General features: G+C 40.1%; 1 protein-coding gene across 1 annotated transcript in view; it reads left to right on the top strand.

Annotated features, from left to right (window-relative positions):
* Positions 1-11,092, top strand: part of LOC108290352 (copine-4) — a 249,371-nt gene that overhangs the window by 72,785 nt on the left and 165,494 nt on the right. The window contains exon 4 of the mRNA XM_017510143.2: positions 10,166-10,237. Coding sequence (XP_017365632.2) covers positions 10,166-10,237 — 72 coding nt within the window. The remainder of the gene's footprint in view (positions 1-10,165; positions 10,238-11,092) is intronic.

Here is an 11,092-nt window from a genome sequence, read left to right as displayed (position 1 = left end):
GCCTCCTGGGTTCAAGTGATTCTCCTGCCTCAGCCTCCCAAGTAACTGGGATTCCAGGCATGCACCACCATGCCCAGCTAATTTTTGTATTTTTAGTAGAGACAGTCTTTCATCATGTTGGCCAGGATGGTCTTGATCTCTTGATCTTGTGATCCACCCACCTTGGGCTCCCAAAGTGCTAGGATTACAGGCATGAGCCACTTCACTCGGCCCTGCTTAAATACTTTTTAAGGGGAATTCACTTTTACATATCAGGTATTGTGAGAATGACAGGGTAACTTATGTCTCAGTCTGCCCCTGCCACTCTCTGGTTTACACTTACTATCATGGCTTAATTATTAGCACACTCTCTTTTCACTTTCAAAAGTGTCCCAATTTGGATAATATATTTTATGACCACTTGATGATACTAAGTCATTTTCATAGCTAGTATTTACTAAGAGCTGATCACATGGCAGGCATGCATGAGCTTGGTGCTGTCAACACTATCATCATCATTATCATCACTAGCCCAAGATTACGTGCCTCCTTAAGTGGCAAAGCACCCGACATTTGGATTCAGTCAGAGTACTAAACTACTTTTCCCTTATCCCTAAGCTACATTACCTCTGAGCTTTTATTTTATAAACTTAATGAGAAAAACATTGGCATCCCTTGATGAGTCCCCCAGGTCTTTCCTCTGACTTCCTCCTCGGTTGTCAAAAGGGAAGAAACTGATTTTCAAGGGGCCTTGTTATATCTCATGTATTGTGTTATGTGAGGCCAGTCAATCCCACTTGATAAATTATGAATTAGGCTCTAGGAGCTCAATTAAGTCACCAAATAATACACTGACAGTAAGTTGCAGAGCGAAATTTCAAACCTAAGTTGTTCTGATTTCATCACCTGCCTTTTTATACCACCTTGCCTACTAAACCGCTTTCAATTTCCACAACCCTGTAAAAATTTGAAAAAGTAGAGTATCAATTCTTCACAAATGCTGTTACTGTATAACTGCTCACAGAGTAAGGATAAAAGTGTCCTTCCTTATAAGTTGATAAATTGATTCCTACATCTAACAAGTCTCTTTTTCCCAGCTCAAGCGGACCTGTAACATCTATCTGCAAATGGACACACCACCGAAATACTCTTGGACCAAAAGGTCTAAGAAATGTGTAGCAGTTAGACCTCATCTTTTCATCTTTCCCTTGACATGGATCTATTATATATATGGCAGTTAAGGGTAATAACAATCTGAAACTTACTGATATGTATTCATTTATTCAATGAATAATGCATCTATCTAATGCTAACAATAATAATAATAAGCTAACATACATGTATTCACTTATTCAAGTAAATATGTATGCATTCTTTCATCCACTTATTTGCACTTACTATGTGCCGGATACTCTTTTAGGCACTGCAGATTCAGCTGTGAACAAAGGGGGCAAAGTCCTGCCTCATGGAGCTTACCTATTCCTGCATGATACAATAACAGAGAATAATGCTCTCATGAAAGAAAGCACACATGGGATAAGAAATAGAGGGTGGTGGGAAGGGAGTGGGTGCCAATTTAGGTAGGAATGTCAAGGAAGCCCTTTCTGAGCAGAGTCCGGAATAAAGTGGAAAACTGTGGGCATGAGCCATGCAAAGACATCCAGAAAAGTATTTCACATATATGTGTGTGTGTGTGTGTGTGTGTGTGTGTGTGTGTGTGTGTGTGTGGTATATACATATATATATATGTATATATCACAAATATATATATCACATATATATATATATCACACACACACAGACATATATATATATGTCTCTGTGTGTGTGTGTGTCTTTATGCCCTCAGACACTGATTTATTGGAATAAATTAGTAACAGTGTAATATTTGAGGATACATTTTCAGGTCCTTGCTATAAACTGCCAAATATCCTCAAAGAAAAACTGTAGCAATTTACACCGCCCCTTTCAGTGCACAAAGGTGCCTTTTCTCCTGCATCCTCAGTAATACCTCCGACTTTTCATTTCCCTTCTTTTGAAGCTTCTGTCACCACAGAAACAAGGAAAGAGCCTCTGTCCTAGTTGAATGTCCACCCACAGAGCCTTTGCCAGCTCCAGCCTGAGCAAAGAAGACACAGAGGAGAGTGTGTCATCCCCTCATCTCCCCCTCGGTCTTGGGGGCTGGTCCCCTAGAGGGTTTATGTTTATCCAGAGGCTGAGGGTACAGTGAAGACAGGAGACATCACCGTGGTTCTCAGCTTGGAAGACTGCCTCACTCTCACACTCTTTTCTTTCTTTGTATGTTCCTCCATCAGCTCCTGCTCTTCCACTTACTGTCTATACTTGGAGACTCGTAGCTCAGGACTCTTCTTTGAACCCAGACTCCTGTATTCAGCAGTCTCTAAATGTTAATTCCATTTGTATGACTCACAGACATCTCAAACTCAGCAGCCCAAAACCAAGCTCTCCATCTCCTCTTGCCCTCTCCACACCCCTTGCCATCTTCCCAATCCTCAAATGTGTCCTGCTCACTCAGTAGCTTCTTTTTCTTCCCAGGACCCAGAGGCCCAGAGCTTAGGAGCCTTCCCTCATCCCTCTCAGTCACTCTCTACCCCACAGCCCATCAATTGGGTGTGAAGGCCCATCAATTCAGTGTCCCAAATATCTCTACTTACTATTCACCCCTTGTCACCCCTTCCATAGCCAGGACTCCAGTTCAAGCCAATAAATGACTATAGTTATCTCTATGTGGGGATTTCTTGAATAGGAGAGAAAAGAAGAGGGAAATAGCATTTCCCAAGCATCTATATGCCTGATACCGGGACTTTGTTAATGCTCATTAGATATACAATAAACCCATGGAGTAGAAAATACTACTATTTCACAAATGAAGAAACTGAGGCTCAGAGAGGTTAACCTGCCAAGGTTCCATATCAGGGAGAGTATTTGGAGCCTTATGTATGATGTTTGCTCTACCGTTATACAGCAAGAATGAAGCTAGGGGGCTGGTTCAGTGGCCCTTGTAGTGGTTTGAGTAAGAGGGAACTCTCCTCAATGGTAAGCTCTTTGAGGATAAAGAGTAAGTATGAATTACTTTGTGTATTTCATAGGATTTAGCTCAGGGCCTGATCAAGGCCTGCTTCTGTCATTTATCAAAGACAGGAGAGTTGATCAGTTAAGGAAATGAGCTCTGGAACTGGACTGTCTGGATTTAAACCCCAGCTCTGCTAAACACTAGCTATGGAACCTTGAGCAAGTTACTTACTCTCTCTGTAGTGGGCTAAACAGTGGCCCCCAAAAAGGTATGTCCATGCCCTGTGTCCTAAATCCTGTGAATGTGAATTTACTTGAAAGAGCCTTTGCAGATCTAATTAAGTAAAGGATCAAGATGAGAAGGTCATCCTGGATTACCAGGTGGGCCCCAATTCTAGCGACACAGAGGAGAGACAGAAAAGAAACGGGCCATCTGAGGAAGGAGGTAGAGTGAGGCAGCCACAAGCTGAGGAGCCGTAGCAGCCACCAGAAGCTGCAAGAGACAAGAAGCAGAATCTCCCTTAAAGCCTCTGGAGACAGTGTGGTTCTGCCAATACCTTGATTTCAAACTTTTTCCCTCCAGAGCCAAGAGCACATTTCTGTTGTTTTAAAACACAAAGTTTATGGTCATTTGTTATGGAGGCCCTAGCAAATGAATATATTTGGTCAATGAAAAGAGTCAAACTCTGTAAAATATTTGAAGGCGTTTATGCTGAGTCAAATATGAGTGACCAATGGCCCATGACACATCCTTCAGGAAAACCTGAGAACATTAGTCCAAGGTGGTCAGACTACAACATTTTAGGGAGACATAGACATTAATCAATACATGAAAGATGTACATCGGTTCAGTCTGAAAAGGTGGTCTTCCTGTGCATGGGAAAGCCAGGTGGGGCTTTTGTCCCCTGAATTCCCTCCAGAGCTCCTGGAGGAGGGGCTCTGTGACTACTGGAAGTGGGATGGGGGGCATCCAGTTCATAGGTAGTTTCAGAACTTTCTAGTTGGCAATGGGCTGAAAAAGTTAAGCTATTGCCTAAAGACTTGGAATCAATAGAAAAGAATGCCTGAGTTATGATAAGGGGTTGCTGAGACCAGGGTTTTATCATGCAGATGAAGCATTCAGGTAGCAGTCTTCAAAGGAAAGACTGTCAATGTTTCTTATCAGACAAAGCTGTTCTATCAGTCTTAAAGTCTGTGTTGATGTTAATGCTGGTCACCTGGGCCTGAATTCCAAAAGGGAGGAAAATATAATGAGGCATGTCTGACTCCCCCTTCCTATCATAGCCTAAACTAGTCTTTTTTTGGGGGGGTGTTAACTTTGGAATGCCCTTGGCCAAGAGGAGGAATCCATTCAGATGGTCAGGGGGCTTAGAATTTTTTTTTTGTTTTACAAATCTATGTACCTCAATTTTCCCATCCATACCTCACAGAGCTGTCATGAGAATTCACATAATCAGTGATTTCAAAGTAGTGTTTATTATGACCCTTTAATAGTTGTGTGACCTTAGTTATTTTTGAGCCTGCGGTCTTTTTCCCTGTTAACTGGCAATAACAAAAATACTTAGTCTAACTATAGTATCTTAAAGTGGGCGTTTGCTTCTTTCACTTTAAACATGGTCAAAGAATTTCCTCAACCTTCTTCTGTCTTATGAACTGCTAATATTCAAGTTTCCAGCCTCACTGAAGACAACTCATAACCCACCAAAGGCAGCAATTGAAAAGATACCACATGCCCTTGACCCGACAAAATGCTCTGGCTGGGACATTAGGTGCTGGGGAAAGTGGTCCTTTCCTCTTCTTCCTGACTGCCACCTGCTATGGCTGGGGGAGGGAAATGAGAGGTGGACGTGGGGGTGAAGTGAGGGGCAGATGGCAGTTATTAGTCAGAGGACTAATAACTGAGCTGGGTCATTTGTAACGATGACGAGGCATTACCCAAGAGATGCGGCAAAGGTGTATAATTAATACACAAGCCGTCCTTAAATCTCTCTCCGAAACCCTCCCTCCATTCCTTCCCTTGCTAATGAAGTCAGAGACAGGGTAAAAGCCTGTAATTACACTTGAAATAATTAGAACACTGTGAAATAGAAAGCTTAAGACAGGAAGCCCAAACCAATAGAATACCTATTGTCCTTTTTGTTCTGGAGCATCCTCCCTAGGGTGGTCCTTTTGTAGGCCTCCACTGGGGAGCTGAAGATTGCACTGAATTTGCATAAAATGTAGAAACACACGTGCACATCACCCTTCCTTTCCCCAGAGTGGCCAAGGAAGCATCAGCACTGTGCCTTCCTCAGTTTCTACAATTTTTACCCATGAATAAAAGTCCAAATCAGCAAAACAGATTAATTTAAAACCTCTTCTAAATTTGAAGAATCTGAGCATATTATATTTAAACTGTTTTTCTCATGCAATTCTCCCTTTCTAGCTCAGTGCTCATCAAGTTTAATGTGCCTGCAGAGCACCTGAGGGTCTCCTTAAAATGCAGATTTGGATTCAGTGGGTCTGGGGTTGGGCTGAGATTCTGCATTTCTAACAAGCTCTCCAGCCTTGCTGCTGCTGTTGGAGGGGATGAGATGGGGGAGTGGTTCACAATGTGACTAACAAGGATAAAGTCCTTCTTGATCCCGCAAGTGATTTTACTTTCCTCCTACCACAGCAATGATTCCAAACTTCTAATGTAGATCTTGAAAAATGAATAAAAGTTTCCAATTGAAGGGAGAGAAGAGGGAGTGAAGAGGAAGAGTAGAAGAAGAAGGGAAAAGTGGGAGGAAAGGGAGGAGGGGAGGGAGGGAGAGAGAGAGAATGTGTGTGAGTGAGTGTATGTGCAGGATCAGGTGTCTCTTCTTAGAAGGACACCAGTCCTATCAGATTGGGGCCCTACCGTTATGACCTCATTTGATCTTAATTATCTCCTTAAAGGTTTTATCTCCAAATACAGTGACACTGGGGGTTACAGCTTTAATATTGGGTACACAATTTCATCCATAACACTAAGTGACCTTAGATGAACTCCTTTTCTCTAAGACTTGGTTCCTTCATCTCAATCACTTAGAGAAAAGAAAGAATTTGATCATTGAATGACAAGAAATAAGATAACTGTATTTAGTGTTCCACATATTGTCTGTCATAGAATAAGTGTCTTGGTTGTGTTCCTCCAGACACAGTCAAGCATTGGAGGGTAAGTAGATTATTTGTGAGGTAAAGGAAACAGCAGGAGAGAAACAGAGAATTGAGAGGGCAAAGATAAAACAACCAATAAAATAAAGAGTGCATTAGTTAACAAATCACCACTGGGAGAAACTGGAGCTTCATTTCACTGGGAAAAGTCAGGCACCCATGTTGAACAAACACCCAGAGTCAGCCCTCACTACTGAGGCAAAGGAGTCAATATTTATGTACCAAAGGCCATCAGTCATTGGTTGAGATCTGCTCCCAAGGGATGCCTACCTCCCCACTTCCATCTTTCTGTGCTTGTGAATGGCAACCGAGCATACTAGAGGAAACCTTTGGGCAAAGAGATGCCTGACTTGGCTGTTGGAAGCCCTACCAGCTCTTCAAGAGGGAGACCTGAGTAGTTCTGGGAAGGTTTTTCTTGTATGTTACAGTGAGACACCAGGAAACCTTAGTTCTTTGTACTGGTTGGTTCTAGTTATTGTGCTGGTAGTTTGCAAAACACTAGAGACACACTTGTACCAAAGAATTCTAGGGCCAAACAAGTGTAATGAATGCTTGTTTCATGGGATTCACAACTAACGCTCTGTTGATGTCCTGAAGTTGAAATGTTAAACTTTGTATAATCCTATAATTTCCAAACTTATTTACACAAACACTTTTTCATGTAATATGTATTTACCTTTTAAGGAATAAAAGTTCTATAATGCATGTTTTGGGGCTATCGAATTAAGGCTAGAAGAGATTTCACTATATTGTAAGATGTTTTTAACCTGTTTCTATTCACCATTGTAGCCTATGGACAGTAACTGGTTCATAGAAAGTATTCAATAAATATTTGTTATTGCAACTGTTTTAAAGAATATCAAAAAATAATTCTGAAGATATTTTCAATAAAAGCAGCCTCATGAAAAATGACTAGTTCCCAAAATGATTGTTTTGAAAGACTTTGGAATAAAGTTCAGCTGAATAGACACTTGTTGAAATACTGACCAGCTTTTTATTCTCGTGGCTTTGTTCCCATTCACTTAATGAAACAGTGCATTTTTGTAAAATTGAAGACCCATGCTGTTAGAGGCCATTGTCCACTTTACTAGAGAAGAAGCATCTCTCCCCAGATCTATGTGTGGATGTAGATAAGAGACCTAATGGTACTAAGGTCTCTCTGGTCCAACCTTGCTAAACAGAGTGTTTCAACTTCTATTTCCTGCCTCTACACGTCATCCTTTTATTGAATACTAAGGTTTGCAGCTGTGACCCCATCATAGGATGTAAATAATCAAATTAAGGAACTTCTGACAAATGCGCCCCTTTTAACCTTGATGTCAGGCAGACCTTGCTATTTGTTGGCCTCAAATGTCAGCTGAAGCCAGGGTCAAAGTCCTTGTGACTCTGACTTTCTCATCCTCTGTCAAGACCTAAAGCATTTTTGAGCTGGGTGCAATTGTTACAGCTGCAACAGAGTATACATGATAAGTGGGATTGGCAAGAAAAAGGCTTTTCTCTACAGATCACTGCTTGAGCTGGGCTTCCCTGCTATTTTTGCCCAACTGTCCTGAGAATGGCAACATCAGTGGCAACTCATTGTTTGTCCATCATTATTACAATGAAAAATTTTAAAACCCTGATTATTACTGATTCTTTGGTGCTGAGATGGAAATCTGCAGGCTGTAAAACAAGTTCGTTGTTTTTTTTTATTCTTGGTTAGCCACTTGTATACCCAAATGCCCATTTCCTAAGATGGGATTTTTCCTGGGAAATTGCTTATCTTCCTAGCATCTGCAAAACATACAAGCTGGTATATAGTAGCATTTTCTTCATTCCCTGCAAATGGAAACATTGGTATTTCTAGATAAGAGCAAGGAGAAAGAACTATGGCTATCCAGGTTCTCTTTAGCTAAGTCTCCTCTACTCTTCCTTGAATAAAGATACTGTGAATCTTGTAGGACACTGTCTGTAAAAAATGGCCTGCCACACCTGCTAATGCAATGTGTGGGTTAGTATAGTGCCGAGAGGGTTGTTGGGGTCTCCTGGCGTCAAGAGAGTAGGTGACCAATGTGGATGAAACACAATGACAGTGGACAGTAGTATTTCTGAGACCAGATTTGTTTGGGAAATGGGATATGTTGCCTTTCCTTAGTCAGGTATTGACCTGGCTACTGGTTAAAGATGACCATTGTTTTGTTATTTACTCATGTGTGTTCTCCACTTCACTTGCTGGGGGGAAAAAAAACCCTGCAGAGTAACTGTAAGCTCCATGAGATTAGACATTGCATCTGATTTTACTTACCACTCTATTCTTAGTGCCTACCACCAAGTCTAGCATACAGTGGGGGCCAAATATTTGTGGAATGAATAGGGCATCTGCAACATAATATGTACTCCATAAGTGGGAGCTTCCATTGCTACATTGCTGTCATCATTGTCATCACCATCACAATCATGATCACCATCATCATCATCATCATCATCACCAGGTGATTTTTTACAGAAATATTTTCTCTTCAGATTATAGCAGACTGAACATCAGGATCTTTAAATCTGCTTGTCCTAGGGAAGTTCTCTGGACTTCTTGCATTTGGCACAAGCAAAGACTTGGTATTTTCATTGCTGTAACACAGAGACAAAAATATATGAAGATTTCAAAGAATAAGTTTATCAACTGGCCTCTCATGGTGATCTCCTTTCCTGTCTTTCTGTGAATAATATATGGACAGCATTGTTGCTCTCTGCTAATAAAAAATTACTCAAAAACTTGAGAGCTTAAAAAAACCAAACATTTATTATCTCAGTTTCTGTAAAATGGGAATCAGGGTACAGCTTTTCTGCATCCTCTGGTTTAGGGCCTCTCATGAAGTTGCAATCCAGATGCAGTTATCTCAAGGCTCAACTTAGAGGAAAATCTTCTTCCAGACTTATGCTCCTGGCTGTTAGCCAGAGACTTCCGTTTCTTGCCACATGGGTCTGTCTATAGGACTACTCACAGTCTGTCAGCTAGCTTCCTTCAGAGCAAAGGCTCTGAAAGACAGAAAGAATGAGAGATAGTGGTAAGATAGAAGATAACATCTAACTTAAGATAGTGATAAAAGAGAAGAAGTCACAGTCTTTTTGTAACCTAATCTCAGAAGTGATATCCCATCGCTTTTGTATTATTCTATTTTCTAGAGGCAAATCACTGGGTCTATCCCACATTTGAGGGGAGAATATTACACAATAGCATGAATACTAGGAAGCTAGGACCATTGTAGACCATGTTAAATAGAAGCTTCCAGCCATAAAGGATGATGTTCCCCTAAGCATGAGTGTGGCTTTATCTTGGTTCTTTTAACCCTTTTCTTTTTTGAGACTCATGGGTTGCCAACCAATCATGGCCTCAATCCCTTGTCAAACTTCTTTTTCAAAAAAGGGAGAAAGAAGAAAAACAGAATGGGGCATGTTCTCCTAGGAATAGCTTTCAATATGATGATGATTTTAATTGTCATTGCACAGGTGCATTGGCATTGAATCATGAGGAGAACCCCAATTGCTCCTATTGGCTTGTCTGGCCATCAGTTTTCTAATGACTTACTTTATGGCTTCCTAATGAATATATTAAAAATAGAAGTCTGGAGGTTATATTTAGCTCTTTAGTTCCTTTCCCTCCCTATATCCCATACCCCACTTTGTCTGGAGGCTTAATACTAAGTTTGAGATCATTTTGAAACTATCTGCTTTGTCTTAACATACATATACAAACTTATCTAATTTTGATATAAATCCTTCATCAACAATTAAGTCACCTCCCAATTGACTACATGTTCACTCACTCTCTTATATCACACAACATAAGAAAAAGGGAATAACCTGTATTAGAAGAAGCTCATTGACAAACTTTGAAATATAAATTGACACAAATGTGAATGCAGAGTTTTGTTAAAAAAAAAAAAAAAAAGATCTGCAGTTAAATGACTGGTATCTCTACCTTTTGATTCCTTTTTGGCAGATTGTTTCCCAGAGAAAGCTGTCCAAATCTTTGCTGAAGCATGGGAACACAGCAGGAAAATCCTCCATCACGGTAAGCAAGCCCTCCCTGAGCAGCCACCTGCCTGAGTGGAGAGCCTGGCCAGCCCAACCAGGCAATTGGGAAGCTGATTTTCTGATATTGGGAGTTGGTCTCATAACTACTGAACTACTGAAATCACTCCTTTATTTTTCTTTCTTTCTCTTTCCTGACAATACAATTTTGATCCTTCTACCTCTAGGAAAAATGGTAAAGAAAAAGTATTTGGATCTAAGGTTATTTAATTCTAGTAAGTACTTCTGCAATTGCAAGATAGATTTTAGTGGAGGAGAAAGATGTAGTTGCCAAGCACAGTAAGAATATGAAATTGTCTAACATTTTCAGATCGTCAGAAATACCTGTCCTTGTCTCTCATTTATTTTGAGAATAAAAATTTTGCTTTGATAGCATTTAGTTTAAGGTTTGGTTTATTGCCTAACAAACAAAGAGCTCAACATTTAAGTCCTCTTTGATATAATAGTTTGGAGGTTTACTGTGTAATTCAGTAGCCACTAGCCACATGTGATTAATTATATTTTAATAAAATAAAATTTTAATTTTATTTAAAATTAAATATTCAGTTTCTTAATCACACTGGTCACATATCAAGTACTCAATAGTTACAAGTGTTTAGCAGCTACTATATGGGATAGTGCAGATTATAAAACATTTCGATAATTCCAGAATGTTCTACTGGGTAATGCTAGAAGTATTTCTAAATAAGAGCTTAAATTTTCAAATAGAACTCCTGGTATTTGGAACTTTGACATCTTCTATTAGAGATGTCTTAGACACTCACTACCTCTTGAGAAAGGTAGAGAATGTGGTCCAATCATTTGGATATATAAAATACAAGCAAAAAAAAAAAAA

This window comes from Cebus imitator, unplaced genomic scaffold, assembly GCF_001604975.1.
Source record: "Cebus imitator isolate Cc_AM_T3 unplaced genomic scaffold, Cebus_imitator-1.0 Scaffold432, whole genome shotgun sequence".
Taxonomy (NCBI): Eukaryota; Metazoa; Chordata; class Mammalia; order Primates; family Cebidae; genus Cebus; species Cebus imitator.
This window is presented reverse-complemented; position numbering and strand designations above follow the sequence as displayed.